Source organism: Vitis vinifera, chromosome 13 (genome assembly GCF_030704535.1).
Source record: "Vitis vinifera cultivar Pinot Noir 40024 chromosome 13, ASM3070453v1".
NCBI classification, from domain to species: Eukaryota; Viridiplantae; Streptophyta; class Magnoliopsida; order Vitales; family Vitaceae; genus Vitis; species Vitis vinifera.
The window spans coordinates 11,213,836-11,239,003 of record NC_081817.1 but is presented as its reverse complement, the minus strand read 5'-3'; the positions used below and the strand labels follow the sequence as shown (position 1 = coordinate 11,239,003).

Below are 25,168 nucleotides of genomic sequence, written 5' to 3'. Positions count from 1 at the left end.
AAATCTATTTATCCTTATTATTATTATCATTAATCCAAACTTTCAACACCTATTCATTATTATTTATTATTATCATTAAACCCAACTTTCAAAATCTCATCATTATCATTATTATCAATTCACATTTTCAACACGTATTTATTATTATTTATTATTATCATTAGTCAAAACCTCCAAGATCTCATCATTATTGTTATAATTAACTCAACTTTCAAAAATCTATTTATTATTATTATCATCATTAATCCAAGCTTTCAAAAAAAAAACCTCATCATTATTGTTATTATTACCTCAACTTTCGAAATCTTATTATTATTATTATTATTATTATTATTATTATTATTATTATTATTATTATTACCATTGATTAAAACTTTCAAAACCTTATTATTATTATTAATTCAAACTTCCTAAACTTCCAATTTCCAAGCCCGATTTATAAAAATTCAACCTTCAAATAATACTTCAAAATTCCGATCTTTAAAACTCAATTTCGATTTCCGAAAATTCTCATACTCACTTTAACCTATTTAATTATTATTATTTTGATTATTTATTTCAAAACTCCATTTTAAATCAAATTCTCTAAAACTTCTGATTTTCCGAATCAAATTCCTAATCCCAAAAATTCTCATGTTCCCACTAAATTATTTGATCATTGGTATTTTATTTATTTATTTATTTCAAAACTCCGTTTTAAATCAAATTCTTTAAAATCGTTGATTTCCGAATTAAACTCCCAATCCCGAAAATTCTCATGTTCTCATTAATTTATTTAGTCATTAGTATTTTATCTCTATTTCAAATCAATTCTTTAAAACTTTAGATTTACAAATTAAATTCCTAATCTTGAAAATTCTCATATTCACATTAATTTAATCACTAATAGTTTGTCTATTTATCTTAAAATTTCATTTTAAACAATTCTTTAAACTTCCTGACTTCTAAATCTAATTTCCAATTTCAAAAATTCCAGCATTCCCATTCGTTTATTTAATCACTATTTTCGTCCTTATTATTATTAGTTCTTTTATTTATTTCAAAATCCCATTTTTTAAACATTTTTTTGAATCCCAACTTTCGCACTTAATTTCTGATTTCTAAAATTCTAATTTCCTTCAAGTTTGACATCCTAAAATTCCAACTCTTAAATTTAATTCTCAAGACTCCAATCTTCAAATAATTTTCGAGACTCCAATTTCCAAATAAATTTCAAAAATTCAATTTTCTCTCTAACAGTTTTAATTCTCTTCGGGTTTCAAATAATCTTCGATTTCTCTTGATTTTATATAAACATGAATGCTATTTTCATAATTCCATAATAATGGGATTTGTGATATTAATTCCTGCAAAAATGAATGGGCTTTGGTGGGGCCCAACATACGTGCTTTCTTCATGAATGATTGATTGTTTGTTTGATTAAATTGTCATGCATGATCGATTTTATTTTGCTCTATGACATGCTCGAAATTATTCCTTAATTGTGCGCTAGCCTCACTTCTTGATAGCGCTTTATGGATAACTGTCCAGGTACGCATCCACACCCGCTCAGGTCATTTTTCTGTATGCATGTTTAGATTCCTGCATGTGCACGATCACTCTGGGTACTCATTGATCTCTTAATTAATTGTCATGATTGCTTCATTTTATTAGTAGAGACCCATTTAGGGACTTAGAGGGGTGCTACGGTTCATACCGTACCTTCCTGATAAGTAACCTGACCCCCGAACCCGATCTGGTTTTCACAGACCACCTTTTCCAAAAATAAGGAGTCGCACTTAGGGTTTTTCTTTCTTATTTTGTTTACCCTTTAAAAATAAAACAAAAATAAGTGGCGACTCCAAGTCATTTTCAAATAATCAACAAAAATCAATTTTTTTTCAAATAAAGATTCGAGCTCGCCATCGAGTGGGAAACGCATTGAGCCGAAATGCGAGGTCCACAATATAATAAATATTTAGTAAGAACAAATTTAATATAAAAATGAATATAGAGATTTAGGAACTCAGTTTTAATTTTTTTTTTGTTAAAATGTTTAATATTTTTAATTAGAGAAGACAAAAACTTGGTTGTAGGTCTCACATTTTGTTTTATTAAAATTTTTAATTTTTAATTTATATAAAATAAAACATAAAATATATTTTTTTTTTATAAAAAATTGTATATAATCATTTATATTAATTTTATATTACTAAAATTCCGCATTCACATTAATTTTTTTTTATATAAAAAAGTATAATTATTTATGAGAAAAATAACATTAAAGTGTGTTAAAAGTACCCTTCTATGTAGTGATACTTTTTTTATAAAAAAAATGATACTCTCTTTTCCAAAAGTTGGTATTTATCAATGAGGAATTTTGGTATGCAAAAATTTTAATTTTTAATAAAATAAAAAAATTAATATAAATGATTAAATACAATTTTTTTTTATATAATATATATTATTTTATATAGAATTAATAGAAATTAATATAAATGATTAAATAAGGTTTTAAAAATTTTATTTTACATAAATTAAAAATTAAAATTTTAACAAAGAAAAATTTTTAAATCACAATCAAGTTTATCTTCTTTAATTAAAAATATTAAACATTTTAAATTTAAAAAAAAAGGTTAAAATTACAATTTGGAATTTTAACAATGTTACTATTTGAATGCATGTTTTTTCATTTATTTTGTAAAAGTTTTTAAAAAATCTATATTTTTTTAATAGCACACTTTTACATCATTCACCCTTTCCCAATAATATTTTCTACAATAAATTATACAAAACCAACCCTTTAGCTTTCAATTCATGGTTGAAATTTAAAAGAACATGCCCTCAGTTATCTTATCTAACATAGAATGCCTAAAATACCTCTATGACCTTATTTTACTTGATCTTACCTCATCCAATGATGAAGATATTAATTTTTACGGATATATTATTTATTTAATTTTGGAGATATATTACAATATATTGGGAAATATCAACAAAAATTTTAATACAAAATATTAATGAGATAAAAATTGATCAAAATTTATGAAATATTGAAAAAAAAAACTTTATGAAATGGTAAAAACAAAAGTAATAATAAATATATTAAAGTTGTTTTGTTGAAGATATTTATGTGTATAATATAATTTGCCATATTCTAAAATAATATTGTGTGTTGATAAGAAATATAAATTTTTTGTGTACATTTTATATTAAGCTAAATTAAATATTTGATTTCATTAAATGTTATAATTTATACATATACATTGTAATAGTTCTTTAGTACCAAAATGAAGACCGATGTGGTTTAACGTAATCGTTAGATGTGAAGGTATCTCATCTTATTAGAGACAATATTCGTATAAAGTCATGAAGTTTCGATAATATTGATTGTAAATACGAACATGTTATGCATAGGAATCTTGAATCATGTCCACCATACTTTAATGGATAAGAAACTCAATTATAAGCTTGTTTCAAATTTGATATGAAATCTGGTATGATATTTGTGTATAAAGAGAATAGTTAAACATACCAATTTAACTTGAACCATTCCTCATAGGTTTCTTTACCTTAAAAACTTATATAAATAAATATTAATGTTAGAGGTGGCCGGTAATTCATCACCCCATAAAACAATGAACGGAAAGAGATTAAGGAGAAATCATACCACATGAACTTCCCAAAAAATTGATAAAAGAACCTATAACTTCACCCTTGATCCCTAGAATAGGGTCCATAAAATAACCCTAATTTTCTTTCCTTTTTTCAAACACCCCTTCTCTCATCATACCAAAAACCTACCATTTATATATATATATTTTATAGTTAGATAGATAAATAAACAAATATATTTATGCATGTCAAAACATGTCTATTAATTAAAATAATAAAAATCAACTATTATGAAAAAAACATACAAACAAATTAATTCTAATTATATAAATAAATAAATAAATAAACGAAGAAAGGTAAGTTTGTGTCAAAAATAAAAATACAAAAACAAAGATAAGCATATTAAAAAAATAGTTTCTAATAAATTATTTCTATTTAATCTTAACCCAAAATAAGTATAGTCTTACCTTATCAAAATTATTTAATTTTATTATACTTCATGAAAAATTAACTTACTTTAATATTGTCGAAAAATCGGATTTTTTTGTCCATATTTTCTGAATTTTAGGTTTATCCTTGCAACGGCATGCTCCATGACAAACGCTGCCCTAATTTCATGCGGTTTGCAAAACGCGTGGTTGCCCTTGTTTCACGGGGTCTGCAACCCACGCTGCACGCGTTTTGACTAGGATGTTAAATTGTCTCTTTATCCAAAGTCAAAGGATGTGGGGCTCCTTAGTTTGATCCGATGCACATGCACTTAGTTTGGAATTGTGGGTCTCCCCCACATGGGCTATACTTTCGAATTTTATTTAAAAATTAAAAATCTAAAAGAAAAATGTATGCTTTCATACATTTTTTTAAGCATTTTCCTAGGGCTGACATGAAATTCTCACCTACCAGGACCAAAGCATCCATATATCATTTCTGCCTCCTAGCCTGAAGAGAAATCAAGCTTCGAAATCTCTTCTAGTTGTGACACAGAAAGAGGGGAAGAAAACAACCATGACTTCCACAAACACCCAGATCATCTCTTATTCTCCTTCTTCTTCTTCTAAATCAACCCATCAATTCACTTACGAAGTCTTCTTGAGTTTCAGAGGAGAAGACACCCGCTATGGTTTTACTGATCATCTTTATGAGGCTTTGATTTCCTGTGGAATTCGCACCTTTAGAGATGATGAAGAACTGGCGAGAGGAGGAATAATTGCATCTGAGCTGCTGGAAGCTATTGAAGAATCAAAGATTTTTGTTATCATTTTTTCGGAAAACTATGCTGCCTCTAGGTGGTGTCTAGATGAACTCGTGAAGATCAGTGAGTGTGGGGCAACGGAGGGGCGACGGATTCTACCAATTTTCTATCATGTGGATCCATCCCATGTGCGGAAGCAAAGAGGGAGTTATGAAAAGGCATTTGTTGATCACGAAAAGGAGGCAGATGAGGAGAAAAGGGAGAAGATTCAAAAGTGGAGAAGTGCCTTGGCAAAAGTTGGCAATCTTGCTGGATATGATCTACAAAAATATCAGTAACTATAATTTCCTCTCATCTTTTTCATTGCAACATTTTCTCTTTCAATCTGGGTTGACCTTTATACTACTTATTAAACTTAGTTCAAGTTGTTATAAATTTTAATTAAACCTTATGAATTATAAAAGTAAATTATAAATGGTACTTTCTTTTTTTATAATATAATATTCTCAATCGTTTGGTTGATCAAAGATTCATGAGTTAAAATAAGAAAGGGACTAATATTTTATAATCCATTGAGAGATAATATATCATATCTTATATTTAATTGGTAATGAAATTTCATCACTTATCTGATTTAATATTTAATTAAATATTAGATAAATAATAGAATATATCATTTATTTTTTTATATCTTTTCTATATGGTATATGATAATTATAAGTTAAGATGTAAAAAATGTCATGTATCATAAATTTATTTTTTTATATTACTTATTTTATAAAATAAATTTTTTTATTATAAAATTAAATTTATTCTTTAAAAGAATTATTGAAAAATATTTATAAAATGATATATATTATATACATACTATTGGATATGTTACTTTAAGATATATGTTAGATTTATGTTCATGTCTTATTGAAAATCATATTTTAAGATATGTATTTCGTATCCATTGGAATACAATATTTTAAGGTTCAATATATATTTTCTTATCATATCATATCATATCATATCATATCTTATTAATCAAACGTCTAAAAGTTGTTTATTGATCGGGAAGTATTTAAAAAAATAGGTTTTGATAACGATTTTATGGTATTTTGTAGAAAAAAAGTTTGTTTGACAATTGGAATTATTTTCAATATTTTTTTAAAAATAATTTTTATTTGTAATGTTTAATTTTTAATCATACTTCATATTTCTATAATTATTTTTAAAAATAATCCAAAAAAACTAAAAAAAATTAAAAAATATTATTAGAAAGTACCATTTATTATTATTTTTCTCTTTAATATCAAAAAAATTTATTAATAAAAGTAAATTATAAAAATAAAAATAAAATAAATTAAAATTAAAAATAGTTGTCGCTAAAAAATTTATTTTGTTAATAATAAAATATAAAAATAAAGTAGAATTGAAAAAAAAAATACTAAAGTATTAATATGCCCAAACCAACTTTAATAATAAAAAAAAAGAAAAATTACTGATGAAAAAAAATATGTATTAATTTCAGTCTTTTAGAACTTTATTAATTTTATAAAGAACAGATAAATAGTTTTAAAATATATATATATATATATATATATATATATATATATATATATATATATATATATATATATTTAAAATTATTTTATTATATCTTTTTTTATTACAAATGAAATGAGAAAATATGGATTATTTTTTCTTTTTTATAATTTTTGAAATTGAAATAACATACATTATATTACATTAATTAATCTTTTTCTATAAAACGAAATATATTTTAATCTTTTCCAAATAAAAAAAGTGAAAAATTAATCATAATTTTTTCAAATATTTTATCTCATTATATCCAAGGAATATTTACTTTTGAATCGCTACTCTCTTTCTTCTCTTATATATATGGAGATAAATAGTTGAAAAATAAAAATCATTAGAACCATCATAACAACTTCCACAAAAAATTTGAAGTGTTATTCCATAAGTGTTAAGCCCATGAAATTCATGCTCACTTTAATTGAAAGTTCTATTCAATTCAGCATTTCCCCACACTGATAATTTTTTTTTTTTTTTTTTTTTTGTAATCTTAATTTTATTTTGTGATCTTAAAAATTATCTATCACTCGAAAAGAAAGTCACAATTAGTTTCTCCTGTAGATCTCCTTCTTCTCATAAGCATAATACTTTCATATTCCTATTGTGTTAGCATGGAATTAATATATTGGTTTTCTAGCTACCCATTTGTTAGATATCATACTATTTTTTTTCCCTTTTTTTTTTCTTTACAAAAAAAAAAAAAAATTGTCATAATGAATGAAATTATTAACAAATTTTCATAAAAACCCGAGAAGCCTAACTTTTTACTATGGCTAAGAGAAAAAAAAATTATTTCCTTATATTTGAATAACATAGAAAATAGTATAGAAAGAAAATTATGCCCCTTCCTCCTCCTCAAGTGGGAAAAGTTTTGTTTCCCTTTTTGCTTTTTTTTTTTTTTCAATTAGCATTATACTTCACAAACTGAAAAAGTACTTAAATTAGTAAATTTGGTGATTTTTTTTCCTTTTTTTTAAGTGGGGGTAGGGGTTCACATTTGATTAGCCACTAGTTCAATCATAGTGGAGAATCTAAGTATTGCTAATTTACTTCACATTTTTTTAGTTTTTACAACTTATTTTAACTTAGCATATATACTTTGTAATTGACAGATATGAGGCAAGACTTATCAAGGAAATTATTGATGTCATCCTCAAAGAATTGAACTCCAAGCTCTTACTACATGTTAGCAAGAACATAGTTGGAATGAATTTTCATTTGGAAAAATTGAAATCATTGATAAAAATTGAGTCAAATGATGTTCGCATGATTGGGATTTATGGGCTTGGTGGAATTGGTAAGACCACAATTGCCAAAGTTGTATATAATAATATCTCACATCAATTTGAGAGTAGAATCTTTCTTGAAAATGTTAGAGAAAGATCCAAAGACTACTCAAGTCTACTTCAATTACAAAAAGAACTTCTTAATGGTGTCATGAAGGGAAAAAATAAAAAAATAAGTAATGTTCATGAAGGGATTAATGTGATAAGAAACAGGTTTCACTCAAAAAAGGTTCTTCTTATTCTTGATGATGTAGACAATTTGAAGCAATTACAATTCTTAGCTGGAGAGCATAGTTGGTTTGGTCCTAGAAGTAGAATCATCATAACCTCTAGAGATCAACATTGTCTAAATGTGCATGGAGTCGATGCATCATATAAAGTTGAGGCACTAAGTTACAAGGAGTCTATTCAACTTTTCTGTCAACATGCCTTTAAACAAAACATTCCTAAAAGTGACTATGTAAACCTCTCAGATCATGTAGTAAATTATGTGAAAGGCCTACCATTAGCTCTTGAAGTTTTGGGTTCATTTCTTTTTTATAAAAGTGTGCCTGAGTGGGAAAGTGCATTACAAAAACTAAAGGAAAATCCCAACATAGAAGTCCAAAATGTACTTAAGATAAGCTTTGATGGATTGGACAAGAAAGAGCAAGAAATATTCCTTGACATTGTGTGCTTCTTCAAGGGATGGAACGAAAATGATGTAACAAGACTAGTAAAGCATGCAAGGATTGGAATAAGAGTTCTTAGTGACAAGTGCCTCATAACTCTTTGTGGTAATACCATAACGATACATGATTTGGTAGAAGAAATGGGTAGAGAAATTGTTCGACATAAACATCCTGAAGAGCCTGGAAAATGGAGCAGATTGTGGGATCCTAAGGATATTTCCCTTGTATTGAGAAAAAAAATGGTATGGATCAAATGCATTAACTTACTTGATATATAGTAACTTACTTTATATATAGTGTCATTATTTTTGTTTAAGGAATTATATATCTTTATAGTTTTTCTAAGGTTTTATATGTTTCATGCTTTATTTATCTTCATGTAAATTTAATTTTTAGGGAACGAAAGCAGTTGAAGCATTATTTCTAGATATGTGTAAATCAAGAGAGATCTCATTTACTACTGAAGCTTTCAAAAGGATGCGGAGACTTAGATTACTCAAAATTTATTGGAGTTGGGGTTTTCTTAATTATATGGGAAAAGGGTATCAAAAGCTCCTCCTTCCTAAAAACTTTCAATTTCATTCACATTATTTAAGATATCTTCATTGGGAAGGATACTCTTTGAAATCCTTGCCTTCAAATTTTGATGGAGAGAACCTCATTGAACTCAACTTGCAGCATAGCAATATAGAACACCTTTGGCAAGGGGAAAAGGTAGTATTAAACTCAGTTATATTGTGCCTTCCCTTAGATTAATTTTGAAGTTCATGAGAATTTATTTGCTAAAATAAAATAATTAATTTCTTTTGTTGCAGTATCTTGAAGAGTTGAAGATCTTGAATTTATCAGAATCTCAGCAGCTTAATGAAATCCCACACTTCTCAAATATGTCAAATCTGGAGCAACTAAATGTTAAAGGTTGTAGAAGTTTGGATAATGTTGACTCATCTGTTGGCTTCCTGAAGAAGCTTACTTTGTTAAATTTGAGAGGGTGCCAAAAGATTAGGAGCTTGCCAAGTACAATTCAAAACTTGGTCTCTCTTAAAAGTCTTTATATAGATGGTACTGCTATTGAAGAATTACCCTCCTCAATCTGTCATCTCACCTCACTTCAAGTTCTATCTATTAGTGAATGCAAAAACTTGAGGAGTCTTCCGAGCAGCATTTGTAGGTTGAAATACCTTGAAGAACTTAATCTCTATGATTGTTCAAACTTGGAGACTTTTCCGGAAATCATGGAGGATATGGAATGCTTAAAGTCGCTTGATTTAAGTGGAACGTGTATAAAAGAGCTTCCATCATCAATTGAGTTTCTAAAACATCTCGTTGATTTGCGGTTAGTGAAGTGTGAAAACTTGAGGAGTCTTCCGAGCAGCATTTGTAGGTTGAAATACCTTAAAGGACTTAATCTCTTTGATTGTCCAAACTTTGAGACTTTTCCGGAAATCATGGAGGATATGGAAAGCTTACAAGAGCTTGATTTAAGTGGAACGTGTATAAAAGAGCTTCCATCATCAATTGAGTTTCTAAAACATCTCGTTGATTTGCAGTTAGTGAAGTGTGAAAACTTAAGGAGCCTTCCGAGCAGCATTTGTAGGTTGAAATACCTTGAGAAACTTAATCTCTCCGATTGTTCAAACTTGGAGACTTTTCCTAAAATCATGGAGGATATGGAATGCTTAAAGTTGCTCGTTTTAAGTGGAACATGTATAAAAGAGCTTCCATCATCAATTGAGTTTCTAAAACATCTCACTGATTTGCGGTTAGTGAAGTGTGAAAACTTGAGGAGTCTTCCGAGCAGCATTTGTAGGTTGAAATACCTTGAAGAACTTAATCTCTATGATTGTTCAAACTTGGAGAATTTTCCGGAAATCATGGAGGATATGGAATGCTTATATTTGCTTAATTTAAGTGGAACGTGTATAAAAGAGCTTCCATCATCAATTGAGTTTCTAAAACATCTCACTTATTTGCGGTTAGTGAAGTGTGAAAACTTGAGGAGTCTTCCGAGTAGCATTTGTAGGTTGAAATACCTTGAAAAACTTGATCTCTATGATTGTTCAAACTTGGAGACTTTTCCGGAAATCATGGAGGATATGGAAAGCTTACAGGAGCTCGATTTAGGTGGAACGTGTATAAAAGAGCTTCCGTCATCAATTGGATATTTAAATCATCTTATTCATTTGCATTTGAGCCACTGCAAAAACTTGAGGAGCCTTCCAAGTAACATTGGTAGGTTGAAATTGCTTCAAAAAGTTTGTCTCGGTGGCTGTCCAAACCTAGTCACAGAGGGCATAGAAAATTTAATAAATCTTGGTTTATTAGAAACTCAATATCTGATGGATGGAGTAACCCTAAGTGATTTACGGTGCCTATCCTTGCTGAAAAGATTAGATCTAAGTCAAAACAATATGCGTCACATACCTACTGCTATTACTCAACTTTGTAATCTAAGGTGCCTTAATATCAGTCACTGCAAGATGCTTGAAGAAATTCCAGAGCTTCCATCAAGTCTAAGAGAGATAAATGCACATGATTGCCCAATCTTTGGAACTCTATCAAATCCATCAACTCTTCTCTGGTATTTTCTCCTCAAATGGTTCAAGAAAATTGAGGTACAATTTTTGTTATAACTTTGTTTTTTCTCTTTTTTAATTACAAGTACTTGTGAATTAATTGATATTTATTTTAATTTCCTATTTTCTTTGCAATTAATAGTTCTAATTTACTTTGTTTGTTAAGCTGACCCACCTCTGGAAATGTTACTTTTAACTGTGCAGCCTCCTTTGAAATGGAGAAGCATTAATCTAGGAAGTAATGGAATTCCAAGGTGGGTATTGCATCAGGAAATGGGCAGGCAAATAAGAATAGAGCTTCCTATGAATTGGTATGAAGATGACCACTTTCTTGGATTTGGATTTTTCTGTCTTCATTATCAATCAAACAAAATTTATTTATCTTTGAAATTTGATGAAGGAGAATATCCTTACCTTGCACTAGAAATTATCAAAAGTGAATGCGACGAGATTAATGATAGTGAATCAGATCAAGTGTTGCTAGTGTACTATCCTAAGATTTCTTTTAGGGACAACGAGTTCCACTCCAATCAATATATGCACCTTCAGGCTTCATTTGCTACATATGATAGGGAATCAAAAATCAAAAGTTGTGGGGTCCATCTTATATACTCTCAAGACAATCAACAGAACCATATCTTGCCGGTAGATTTTCTTGGCACCCAAGATGGTGAAGACAACAGATCAACAACAACAGCTATGAAGAGAAGCCGTGATGACACAGAACATAACCAAGCGGAGGAACCACACCATAAAAGATCGAGAGAACCCAATACCCATCTCAAGCTTTAAACTTAAACACCAACCAACAGGTACATCAGCAAAACTTTTTTAATTTATATTCAACCATCTCTATACATCAATTTATCAGGAAGTCATCTTCCTTTTTCTTCTTCATTACTTCATGATTTAGAGCACATCATTATCATATATGTGGCCTGTGTAGCACTATATATTTTAATATCTTTAATTTATTTTTTTTTGAAAAAAAAAGTTGCAAGGAGTAAGTGAAATATGGAAAATTTTATTTGTTACAAATTAAAAATTTACACTGGTAGGAGTCATATCCTATTTAGCTAATAAGTCAAACGCCCTACACTTAATTTTTAGGTCTAAAATTTTTTGTGAATAACTTATTTTGCGAAACTCTTTTATAAAAAATTTAATAAATTCACTATCATGTATTTTGTGATTAAGGCATGTGCATATTAAATTATGGGTGCAACCCCATTTAGATTTTATTTTTTTAGAAATAAAAACAAAATAAAATTTAGAATAAACAAAACAACCTAAAAATAAAAATATATTTTATGATAATTTTTTTCTATTGTTATAAATCATTTAATAATTTTTATGAATCATTGCAAAATGTTATTTAAAAAAGAAAAAATTTTTCAAGGACTCCTTGAGCCCAAACTTGAAAATTTAATCGATTGTTAAAGTTTTACATCTCTCATTAAAATTTAAATTGATGGTGTATCCATTTTTCAATAATTAGATAAATTATTTAAGTTTTTAAGATTTTCATGATTTTATTTGAAAAAAAGTTCTCGGGTTATTTTTTAATATCTTAATTATTTAGAATAAACTCAAAAAAATTGTATAACATATAGTTATAAATAATTTGCTCCTTTAGATGCATATTTAATTATAATGCAATTCTTTTGTTAATATATATTTTTTTTAAAATAACTTATTTAGATTACCAATTAAAATTACAGCTTTATCCTTGTCATATTAATGTAATGGCGGTTTTACCATTCTCATTCATCTAACTTTGGTTACTCTCCACATTGATTCAAGGACTCTCCCTAGAACGACTCTCATTTCTCTCTCTAGAATTTTCCTTCAAGGATTTGAAGAAGAATTTGAGCCACATGTTTCTTGTTTTCTTCAAAATTTCTCAATGAAATTCAGAAGTGTGGAAGATGGATGAGTATTTGCAATCTCAAATTAATGGCAAATTTCTCTTTGTTTAGCTTTTATCTCTCTAAAATACTTCATTTGGTGAGCGATTGAAATATTTTTTGTGATTTTTTTTTTTTTGGATGGCATAGGTGTTGAGGATGAAGCAGTGAAAGTCTCAATCAAAGAACAAATGCACATTACTGCTATTCACACACTTAAACATGATTTCATCTCAGGTTCTCTATCTTTATTCGTGGATTAAGGCTGTAATTTGGAAAATAGTGATGGTAGAATTTTGAATTATTTGGTCATCTTTATCAATTTTATGAATTATGCTTGTCTTTTGATTTTGGAAAATAGTAAGCTTTGATTCGTGAGTTCTTTTTTCTTTCCTTTTTTTTCTTCTTCTTGAGTTGTAAAGAATTATTGTTCTTGACTTACTAATAGACAAATTCAACATAGCGTTTGGCAACATTGTAAAGGAAATATCAATGTGAGACTACAAGTGTCTATATATAATGTCACAGTGTCTTGATAGTAGAATTAGATTGTAAAAAAAAGGTATAATGTAGATAATGTTAGTTTGATGGAAAAAAAATGTGTTAAGTTGATAAAATTGCTAACTTAGATGGGTTAGCATATAGATTGAAGTAAATTCAATAAAAAAATGATGGAAGTGGACTACAATGAGGTTGCATAGACTATAGATGGAACCTCACAAGAATAAGAGGATTGATTACCAATTTTGCTTTAAAATTTTTTATTTTTCTATGTTCATTATTTATAATGTTAAAATAGGGGTCTCCTTGCTGGTTTATGTAGAGATTGGATCATCATACTAACAAACTTAGCATAGACGCTAGTGATAGTGCCTTGGTGTCTTCTTACTTATTCGACTTTCTTTCTTTTTAATAAAAAATGAGAATTCACCATTTGTGTAATGGACCCTATAACTAGCTAAGGGTGTTAAAAGCGAATTTGAATTTTAGTGCTTTGAAGATTGATAGGTATCCTAACCCATTTAGTATATTCTTTTATAGAACCATTACAAATTTATACTTTCCTTGTAATTTGAACTGGGTTTTGTATCTATAGGGAATTGCACAACTAGCTCTTGAAGATTGATAAGCATTGTGCTTTGTAATGATTGAAAAATCATAACCATGAATCAATGAAAATTGAAATAGTAAGCTATATCAAGTTTAAATTCATTGATTTCTCCAATTTTAATGTGTTCATATTAAAAATGACAATGGTGCACACTTAATGTTAATTTGTATTTCCCTATGGATCAATATGTCCCATTGATCAATGTTTGAATGTTCTTGCAGTGCTAAACACAAGGTAGAATTGGAGCTTTGTGCATAAAAAAAAAATGTCAAACAGTTCCATGATCTTAGCCTTCCTCAAAGGCTGGGAAAAAAAAGCAAGCTTTGGAATGCATTTTGTGAGCATATGAAGACATTGAACAGGTGAATTTTTTCATGATGGTCAACACTATGATAGATGCTCAACAAACAACTTGAGAGACAATTTGAGTAACCTGCATAGTGTTTTTGTGAAAACCATGTTAGGCTTGATTGTGCCATTATCTAATGCTATACATATGTTGATTGAAGTGTGAAAACTTGAGGAGTCTTTCGAGCAGCATTTGTAGGTTGAAATACCTTGAAATACTTTCTCTATGGTTGTTCAAACTTGGAGATTTTTCTGGAAATCATGGAGGATATGGAATGCTTACAGGAGCTTGATTTAAGTGGAACGTGTATAAAAGAGCTTCCATCATCAATTGAGTTTCTAAAACATCTCGCTTATTTGTGGTAAGAAAGGTTAGTGGTAATTCAAAGCCCAATTCTGATCAGTTTACTCTACTGTTCACAATTTCCCCCCATTTCATAGGTCAAACTTGAGCCATTCCCACCCAAAAGGGAAAACAGGGGGCTCTTCCTAATGGTAAGACCATTGGTGCAAAGCGGGTTTGAATGGAGGATATTATACATGGTAATCTTTAGGTACAGAACCAAATAGGTGGGTAGATTGACACTAAAAAGGGTAATTAAAATTTTCTTTGGTGTTAAAAAATTGTGTTTCATTTACTAATGGTCACACAGGCCAAAATTGTGGGGAGATTTTGGAGAAAAACACTAGTGATATTAGTATATGTTTCTCTCTTCCAATAACCAGCTAGTAGATGTTTCTCTAGGTGATTTTTCTTAGCTCTCTTCCTTACTTCCTGAAATTTTCATAAATTTTTTAGAGACTGTTTGTTGTCCATTTCTCCCATCATGAATGTAAAATTGGCTTTGTCCCATTCTGAAACACTAGTGATATTTGGTTTTCTCCATTCCATTTTTTTGTTCTCATCCAACCTATTCTCAAGAGATTTTCCCAACATTTTTCAATCATAGAATATAAAATTATATGAAATAAGTTTATATTGTAATGTGGATGCTAGTGTGTATGCTGCACTTTGGCCTTGAAAAGGAGGGAAAAAAAAAAAAGAAGTTTGGCAGATATTATAAGGTTGATGCATCTCAGTTTCATATTCCAAGCCTTATTGTTTTCAGACTACAGATGCTTTCATCACTAATCATGTTTCAGTTTTCTTCAACAGCTTGAGATCCCTTCTGGACATATATACAAAAGATCTTTCACTTGGACATATATACAAAGGACTCCTAGTTTCTGTTAGTCTCAAGTCATAGATTGATTTGTAAGTCTCTCAATCTTCAACTTCTCATAGTTCTGCATTTTGGACACCAGATAGAAGTGAAGTTATCCCACTTTGATTCTTCTGCAGTAGCATTTGATAATATGTCATGTTGTTATGTAATTGCTTTTGTTTTTCAAGATATATATAAAGATAAGATTAGTGCTTCTAAAAGCTATTCACTACAAGGCTCTATTCTGCAATGAGTATGACTAGTCTACATGATGATCTAAAACCTCTTCCAGTTTTTAACATTTACCAGTTTGGATCTATTTTAACAAGTTATAAAACTTGTCTACATGACATCTCTTAAAAAATAGGTTCAACAAGATATAATTATCAAAATAGTATTACCAAAATAGTGACAAAATTTAAGGATGATTTTAATGTTTATTTATTTTTATGTCTATGAAGTTTATTTGTAAAAACATTTGTAATTAGATTTTAAATTGATAGGGATTAATAAAAATTTTGCTTGCCCTATAATTGAAATCAACTTGGAAATTTTAGAAGATTTTGGATCAAATCTAGTCAGATCTTGCTTTGAGGGGTGTGGATTTTAGTAGCTCTTATTTGTATACAAAGCTCCTTTTCTTTGCATCTTGTAGAATAGAACAGAGTCCCAGTTTCATGTGCTATCTATTGTTTATAGGAAATTGTATACTTTCTTAGCTAACAAACAGAGAAGAAAACCAGAGGAAAGAATAGGAAGATTCATTACTGGGTTGTTTTTTCTCTTTCCAAATTTTGTCCCGTTTTTAATGGATTCTGATTGATGGTTATTTTTTCTTTGTTTTATGGCAGTGACTACAATTGATTCTGGTAGCAAGGCTCTTGAATTTCTGAGGCTTGAAAATGACCCAAACACAATGATTGTTTCTCCAAACAGTCATTAGGTATGGTTTACATGAGTGAAGGTTTGTGAAGTTTTTATGTTGTTATGGATTCACGGATGAAAAGCTGCTTTATAAGATATCCATGGTTTGGTTGCTGAAAAACTGAGGAAAAGGGAAAGTAAATTTTGAATTATTTTTATTTTTATTTTTCCGGGTTTTTGTTCCTTATCCATGGATTTCCATATCAAATTTTTTTATGATTACATTTTTTTCTTTGATTTCTATAATAAAAAGACATGTCCTTTGATTTTTTATGTAGATAAATACATTGTGGCAGCAACGTAAGTTCGTATACTTTGTTCTTCTGGCTGGGTAGTTCTCCTTTAAGTTTCAAAAAGACAATCAAATTTTTTGTTTAGTTCTTTGTTTTGATTTGTCTGTAGTCAATCTATATATGCATCCTGCTTGTGCAGATTTTTTTGGAGGTGCAATTTGATGGATATTGGCCCGCAAAATTTGGCATGGATTCAACCAGAAATGAACTGGCTTTGGTATCAATGGGAAATTTGGAGGTGCAATCTGTATCAATTACAGGAGGCCCAACCCTGTTCAATGGTTATTCAACAGTTCATACCTCCAATTATTTTTGTTGTGACACAGTGGCTTATTAATCACCCCAAGTTTCAGAAAAATCCACTTTACATCAGTGGTGACTCATATTCAGGCATAATCATCCCCATGGTGGTTCAAGAAATATATATCCAATATGGCTGAGGAAAGGAGAATAGTTTCATGAGTTATATAAAAACACTATTTAACCTAAGATTTTGCATTTCTTAAGTTCAATTTTCCTTTTGTTTTGAACACCCAAACAGAGTTTTAAGATTGACTAATCAATTCAACTCTTAGAGGAACTAAGAATACCTGTAAATGGAGATGAAAAGAAGGACATGATGGTTCAGGATTAGGCTCCATCTGAGCCCATGCTTTCATTTTTCCTTTGGGATTCCAAAAAGACTACATATATTTCTAATAAGGTGCCTAATCGTCCAATTGAAATTTCCTTTCTTCTTATTTTTTGGCTGCAGGTAATGATGCAGGGAAAGAGCCAAAAAATGAATATTCAAGTATGTAATCTAATTATATGATTCCAGTGACTTGCGCCTTATGGTTTTAACTTTTGTACATTATATTTGAATCCATTTGATCTTCTTTTAATTGGACTCAGGGATACACCGTTGGAAACCCAATAACAAATCACTTTAGTGACTTCAATTCAAGAATTGCATACACTCATCAAGTAGGAATTCTATCATATGAGCTTTATGAGGTGATTATTCCCCTTACTCACTCGGGTTTAATTCTTAATCGAATATGATTCCAAAATTTGCATTGATTTGTTATGCATTTCTAGGCAACTAAAGCAGTATCCTCTTGTGAATACTATTAAATTGTACAAGGGATGGTTCAGGGGTTGCCACCTAAGAAGCATTCAGAGAATGTCATTCAGGTTTTAGACACATGCTTGTACCATTCTACATATTGAATTGAATTTTTGGTTTTGACTGAATTGAAAGATGGATTTTTTTTTTTTTTACTTGTTTTGCAAAAATTGTAAGAAATAATCTGAAAAAAAAAAAGAAAACAAAAATGCAAAGATTCAGGTGGTTGAAGATACCCCAAGTGGCAATTGACTGAATTAGATAAAATGAAGATCAATTCAACTATGTGTTTATAGAATGTTTTAAGAGGCAATTGGGTTTTATGTTTTCTTTAAATCTAAATGGCATCATGTCTCTTTCTTTTGACTAGTCTTTTCCTTTCCTTACTTTTACCAAATACCAAATAGAGTTTGAGCATGCAGTTTTACTCAACTTCTGCTACTAATTAGAGTATTTGTTGGTGATATTTTCTTTTTCAGGCCAATATCTAAAAGCTAAGGTTGATGGAGGATTTGGCAGGGACATGCTGGAGTTTTTGTTGAAAGGACATGTGGTTGCTTATAGAACCATGGTTACAAGAGTTTCTTGAAATAGCCTGAAGATTAACTGATTGATAGAGTTGTCGACTTGTGATGCAGTTGCGTTTGCTGATGTTTGCTGAAAGATTATCTAAATGGCAGTGTCGATTTGATTATGGTTTGCTGATGTTTATATTGACATTCAGTTTGGTATCTGTAACTGGCTATCCTCAACCATCCTCATTAGTAGCACCACAGCTGTGTTTGTATCCATAGGCATCTGCCCAATGTGGGCTGGTGATGATCTTCACAAGTTGGTTGCTGGCAATGTTGAAAAGCTTGGGAACTTCTTAGAAGGTATGCCTAAAATAAAAAGGTGGCATTACACCCCAAATGAATGTGTGGATTGCTCGAGATAAACCCAAAGAGCACCATACCTTTTACATTTTTTTAATCTCATTTTGATGACTTATAAGTAAGTGAATTTGCAGGATTTTCAGGGGAATATTTTAGAGTCTTAGGAGATGGAGAATCCAAGGATAGCAAAACATTTCTTCAAGGATACAAAAGTATTTTGACTTCAAAAATCATTGAAGATTCCTTGGTGAGTTGAAAGATTGATCTATTTCACTGTCAAAATTATCTAAATTCATAGACTACATCAAGTTACAACTTGTTTAAATTTCTCAATTTGAAGACAAATTTTGTAAGATAGGAGCCTAGACATGGTCGTTTCAGGTTTCGTCATCCTTAGAAACAATACCAAAAGATTGGATCCCTAGCTGGCCAATGCACCTATCTCATTGATGCTCTTAACAGCTACCCTCACTCTCATATCCCGGTAGTAAACTCAACTCACAAACTAAAATTCATTGCCTTTAGATTACTTGATTTAACTTGGGTAAGAAAAAGCTATGGCATAATCTGCTTTCTCAACTCACTTCACTCTGATGTGGTATCCTCACAGGCCTCCATAGAGATCCAAAGCAAAATTCAAGAGTATGACTAAACCATGCTCTGTTGATCCCTATATTGTAAACTTAAAAACTGCTGCTAAAACCCTCAAATCGTTGCTCGAAACTCATTCTTGTGAAGACGTTGACCTTCTTGAGCTAATGTCAACTGCTGTTAGTAGGTTTATGTTTAATGGCATTATCCATCAAAATTAGTCTAAAAATGTTTATGTTTTATTTTGCAAAATGTAACAAATTCCTCTATATTTTGAATGCTAGGTGAGTATTATTATCGTGGGAGGAGTTCATAGAATTTTAATTTAAAAAAAAAATCAAATTAAATGAAAACCTATATGTAGAATGACGACAAATTTATATTCCAATATACAAGGCCGATTTATATTTCTTTCTTCATTGAGCAAAACAGTGTAAAGAAAATTTGGATTGCCCAATCGTGTTAATTTTAGTGAATTGATAATTGTGTGGTCCAAATTGGAAACTAGGATATCTTAATGTTGCTTTTATATATGATTCATGTATGCAATATGCCTATAATTTTCTACACAGGAGTATTATTGTTAATGGGTGTGTAACTATAGCCTGAGCCTAGGATAGTGGATCAAAAGAACATGGAAGAGGAACACAAAGTTGTCTTATCTGGTAAAGCTGGAGAAGTTGACTATTTACACTCTCTACATGGCCAAATTGGGAAACCAAAGGCAAATGTATTTACCCGGTTCACTGGATAGATGTTTATAGAATCGAAGAAGGCAAAATAGTTGGATTCCCAGGACAAAAGTCTTAACTAGACAAATATTTATCAAATTGATTTAGCATTATGCTTTGTAATGATTGAAAATTGAAAGAGTAAGCTATTTTAAGTTTAAATTCATTCATTTCTCCAATTTTAATGTGTTCATATTAAAATGTCCCACTAATCCATGTTGAATGTTCTTGCAGTGCTAAACACAAGGTAGAATTGGAGCTTTGTGCAAAAAAAATGCCAAACACTTCCATGATCTTAGACTTCTTCAAAGGTTGGGAAAAATGCAAGCTCTGGAATGCATTTCGTGAACATATGGAGACATTGAACAGGTAAATATTTACAAGATGGTCAACACTATAATAGATGCTCAACAAACATGATTGACTTGAGAGAGAATTTGAGTAACCAGCATAGCATTTTTGCGAAAACCATGTTAGGCTTGATAGTGCTTTTATCTAATGCTATACATATATTGATTGAAATAGTACAAACATAGAGCTACCTTTCTATCATTATTTGGTTCTTAATTTTGTTAACTGAGTCTAAAATATATTAGATGTGTTAAATTTTGTGATTCATCATTATGAAAGGCATCATATATGAGTGCACACACATTGAAACTCATATTATCTCCAGTTGGAAAATAAATATTTCATTGAGGGTGTCTTATGGTTTAGGGAATGAAGTAAAGAATTATGTCATTCTGCATAACCTCTAATTTTATACTCTAGTTTAGACATATATATTCTTCTTATATCAGATACTTAGATTTTGGCTTTTTCATTATATATGAAATCCATATGCATGAAAACTTAAATAAAGAGAAAATATAATACAAAGTGGGAAGCAAATCACTTGATCCCCAGGGCCAATAGAGCTGCAGAAATATCCTGAGCTTCATAACCCTCTTCTACAAAGGCAATATGAGGGCTATCTTGTGGGATCGTGTTTTCCCTTTTGAAGTTGTCTTTCATTGCAATGAAGTTTCTCCCCACCATACCTCACCAAACCTATTAGAATAATGGCCTTGTGGAGGCCAACAACTAGGTCTTCATAATTTGTATCCCATCTTTTCTAAACAAACACCACCATTTTAAAGAGGTCAATTCCCCACCTGATTGAGACATACCTGCAGAAGACATAAATGTAAAAGAGTTGGTAGTGTTTTTTATGTGTGCTATATGCATAGGGAAGAGATCTTACCTTGGTGCTTAGACCCTTGATGCAGATAAGGGTACCACATTCAACCTTAATGCAATTTGCATATGGACAAGGCAACAATGGAAGCCTCTTATCTGCATCCTTTTGTTACAGGCCATCAATTCTCTAAGTTTATCATTTATTTGTTTAAATTCTTATTGGAAATATAGTACAAGAAAATCAATCAGTTCATATCCAAGGTACTAGTCTCTACAACTTTTTTTCCAAAGGGTGGTTAGTAACAATCTTACCTTAACTTTTGGTTTCTCCTACAGCCACCCACATTTCATACTCCACAATGTCAACCATTGATCTAACATTCTTAGCATGCCATCAATACTCAACATGGGCCTACTAGATCTTTTACATAAAAACAAGGGTAAAGAAGAAATTTTATCCATCTATGAATGTGCACCCAATGGATTATTTGATCCATATTGATGCAATACGGTCAAATGCACTAGTAAATATGTTCCTCCTCATGTCAACATATTTTATTGTCTAGGAGGAATTACACTTACTAGTTTTTTAGTACAAGTATTTGTACTACAAATCAACTACAAAACCCCTCAATGGACATTAAATTTCCCTCCCACAATTATAAACCAATGCATCAAATTCTTTTAAGTTCACTTGATAACATCTTAAATTTTCTACTATTCTCTTGTAAACTCAAACCAATCAACAATACCAATCTTATTCAACTTAAGCTAGAGTTGATAACTTTCATCACATTTTTTATAATTGTCAGTAATCTCTTAGTGCAATCTCTATTGCTATCATAACAATCTATTACATACAACTCTTGTTTTTTTTTAGGATTGTGGCTAACACTATAATTAAGCCATGTGGGTTAGAGTTTCAATGAGTTCCTTCTGTTAGTTTCTGCATTAAGTGCTCGATTAATCTTAAAGTATCCATAAAGAGAAACCTTTAAAAGAAGGTCTTCTACATCCCTTAGGGAGTCACTCATGGGTTCTTCAATAGTTGGCATGATCCCAAGATGGGTGTTGTAGTGGCGGTTCCAGTGGTGCTCAACATGGGTAAGTAGTTACAGTATGTTCTAGCCATGAAAACTAATGGATGTTCTTTAGCCCATTTTATGGAACTGAAGTCATAAGTTATTGTCAGTAAGGAGGTTTAGGAGGGCATTTTCTATGCCTTTTTGGTCATGTCTATGAGGAGTTTACTGTTATGTGCCTTGTTAGATAAAACAAGTAGGTTTATAGAAAATAACTATTGAAAGTTCAATATATAAACTCTTATGACGATGGGCTAAGATCTAAATAAGCAGAATCCACCGGGCTTGCTAGTCTAACACCTAATTGTATTGATCTAAAATTTACCTTGATAATATCCCCATGCCCACTATTTTTTGTAGCAACAATAGATAAACCATATTCTAACCCAAAAAAAGGGGTGTAAACCATAAGTACCTACTTATAAGGCAATAAATGGATTAGATTGGAACCAAATGGCTCCACAAGAGCTGGGTTGATAAAAACCCATTTCAAGAGGCAAATCCACCACAAAAGTGGTAACATTAGATGTTTGTATGTCACAATGAAAAGAACAAAAAGGTTTAGGTGTTGAAAACCATAAGCAGGGACCCAGGCTGATTAATTGTGGGTCTTGCTATCGACATGAAGTAGCCTAATTTGGCCATTGATACTTAGAGATGATGGGACTTATGTTTTCTGTTAGCTATTTCATCAATACTAAAAATTTTGGCAGACCATGATCAATATGAATTCTTAGAACTTGCTACAGCTTTGTTAAGGGCCCACTAATCTTTGATAGGGGATCATAATGTATGTGTTGAATATTCTACAAGGATTATGAAATTTACTTTAGTTTTTGTAGCTAACGTATGTGTTCCTAGAACTTTGGACTATGATGCTTTGGATAAGGCACTTGACCACACAAGTCACACTTCTCTATGAACTTAAGCACTGTTGTAAGGGAAACCGAGCTACTCTTAGACATTTCTTCTATGTCGTCTTTGTTTCCTAAAATCAATGTCTACAAAAACAAGACCAAATCAACAAGAAACATAGCTTAGAGTCAATGTTAAAATTGTATTTGTTTTCTATTTGGATCATGGGAAAGCGCTTTGAAATGAAATTTTTTTACTAGTCTGGCTATCTCTCCAAAAGCCTTGAGCAGAGACTAGTGACATTATTTTTAGGATCAAGACAAGACAACACAAGTGTCATTGTCACCTTATGAATGTTGCATTGTAACATAGCTAAAGTAAAGCAATACCATGGAAATTTAGTACTACTTGGTTTAGTTAAGGTATGGTTTTGATATTGCTGGAGTCAATTCCTCTACCATCTGTGGCTGGTCATAAATGATTCTAGTCTAGGTAAGTGAGTTGTACTTGGCTACAGTGAATACTTCATTTTCTTTTCAAGTTCAAGAATTGATCTTGTGGTTGTTTTTACTCACTCCATTAGGTTATCGTGGTTCTTTCGTTTTCTTTACCTTGCTCCTATAGTAATGAAATACTTCCTATCTACAAGTGTGTTGCCAAATGCATATCTAAATGGTGGTTTATTCTTGCCAACAGTTGCCTTGTCCCCAGAAGTCTCCAAGTGAGTAATGAAAGGATATAAAACTGATTTCCATAAAGGATGAAAGTCTCTCTACTGCATCAGCAATCGATGAACCAGTGCATGCAATCATCGTGTTTTCTTCTAAAAATCTGTGTGAAAATTGCTAGTCCAAAATTGATTGGCCACGTAAGCAAAGTTAGTTGATTAACTAACTGAAAGTGCGAGCTGGCACACCTGTTTGCTTAGCAATTTTTTTTTTCATGTACTCATGTATAAAAATGTGAAGAAAAAAAAAAGATTTTTTTGAATTGTAGAAAGGAAGTGAGAGGATTTTAGAGTGTGAGTCTTCTTCACTATACTGTAGCGAGAGCTTGATGATTCTCAGAGATTCTTGAGGGTGTAAAATGGTTCAATCTTAGTGGATTTTTGGAGGTGATCTTGATCCGTGGATGTAGGATTCAATCTTGGATCCGAACCACGTAAATCCTGCTTGTTTTGTTATGTTTTGATATTAGATATTATTTTCTTTTGATTTATGGTTTTGTTTTCTTTGTCTTCTTGGATTGGTGTTCAATCTCAATTCATTGAGGAACTTGGATAAAAACTCAACACTATGTTTTGTACTTTTCATTCAACTTGGATGATTGGATATTTGCTACAATGTTAGGCTAGATGACCGAGTTAGCATCTTCAATTGATGGAATTGAAGAAGAACTTATTTAACACAATGATTTTAACCATCTCTAAGTAGTTGCTTCTATTTGAAATTATATATCAAAAAGTGTAATTTTGATTTTGCTAAAGTTCACATTTTTCATTAAAAAAATATATTTGTTCTCACCATCATAAAATATTTTACTAAAAAAGAAATTTATAGGCTTTTAAAGGAAAAGGTAAGCCCAACTTGATGGAGAGTTGGGTTCATTCTCTAGATCAATTGGCTCACTAGTACTTGGCCAATGAAGGTTTTGGTAAGTGGAGCTAAGGACATTCATTTGGGCTTGATTCTTTAGATATGTTTGTGTGGGCTCTTTCATTTTCCTCTAACCCATGATGATCTAGGTTAGGATCTATCCTTTGTGTAATGCCTTTATGTGGAAGGATACAAAAAAAATTTATATCGTATCCATATGATTGGTCTTTGAAGTATAAACATATGAGGGGTAGGTGGAATCCATTGTTAACAAGCCAAAATGAGAGAACTTTTTAGAGCCCTAGCAAACTATCTCTAGCTCCAAAATTATGGCTGCAAATATAAGAAAATAGAGAGTCTAATTCTTACATGAAAGGAATCAATGAGAGAACTTTTTGTATTTTAAATGTTAAAATTGTTGATATAAAAAGTGAATAATTATGGTGAAATAGTGAAGTTAACTC

The 25,168-nt window shown here is 30.6% G+C and overlaps 1 protein-coding gene and 1 pseudogene across 41 annotated transcripts in view; one reads left to right on the top strand and one right to left on the bottom strand.

Moving 5' to 3' along the window:
* Positions 1–4,435: 4,435 nt before the first annotated feature.
* LOC100247603 (disease resistance protein RPV1) overlaps positions 4,436–25,168 on the top strand; it is a 111,715-nt gene continuing 90,982 nt past the window's right edge. For 14 of the 41 annotated variants that reach the window (XM_059741952.1, XM_059741959.1, XM_059741953.1 and 11 more), the window contains exons 1-12: positions 4,436–5,120; positions 7,480–8,566; positions 8,721–9,038; positions 9,140–10,939; positions 11,105–11,712; positions 12,704–13,044; positions 14,140–14,280; positions 14,428–14,637; positions 15,423–15,521; positions 16,323–16,414; positions 16,674–16,726; positions 16,828–17,481. In XM_059741952.1, coding sequence (XP_059597935.1) covers positions 4,600–5,120; positions 7,480–8,566; positions 8,721–9,038; positions 9,140–10,939; positions 11,105–11,692 — 4,314 coding nt within the window. In that variant the 5' untranslated portion in view covers positions 4,436–4,599 and the 3' untranslated portion in view covers positions 11,693–11,712; positions 12,704–13,044; positions 14,140–14,280; ... (3 more) ...; positions 16,674–16,726; positions 16,828–17,481. Of the gene's footprint in view, positions 5,121–7,479; positions 8,567–8,720; positions 9,039–9,139; positions 10,940–11,104; positions 11,713–12,703; positions 13,045–14,139; positions 14,281–14,427; positions 14,638–15,409; positions 15,522–16,322; positions 17,482–17,582; positions 17,685–18,275; positions 18,672–18,805; positions 18,919–19,011; positions 19,156–20,227; positions 24,328–25,168 lie in introns of those variants that run through there. The other 27 variants (XM_059741958.1, XM_059741955.1, XM_059741961.1 and 24 more) reach the window with 27 other exon arrangements.
* Positions 21,780–25,168, bottom strand: part of LOC104881211 (sucrose-phosphate synthase 4-like) — a 27,095-nt pseudogene continuing 23,706 nt past the window's right edge.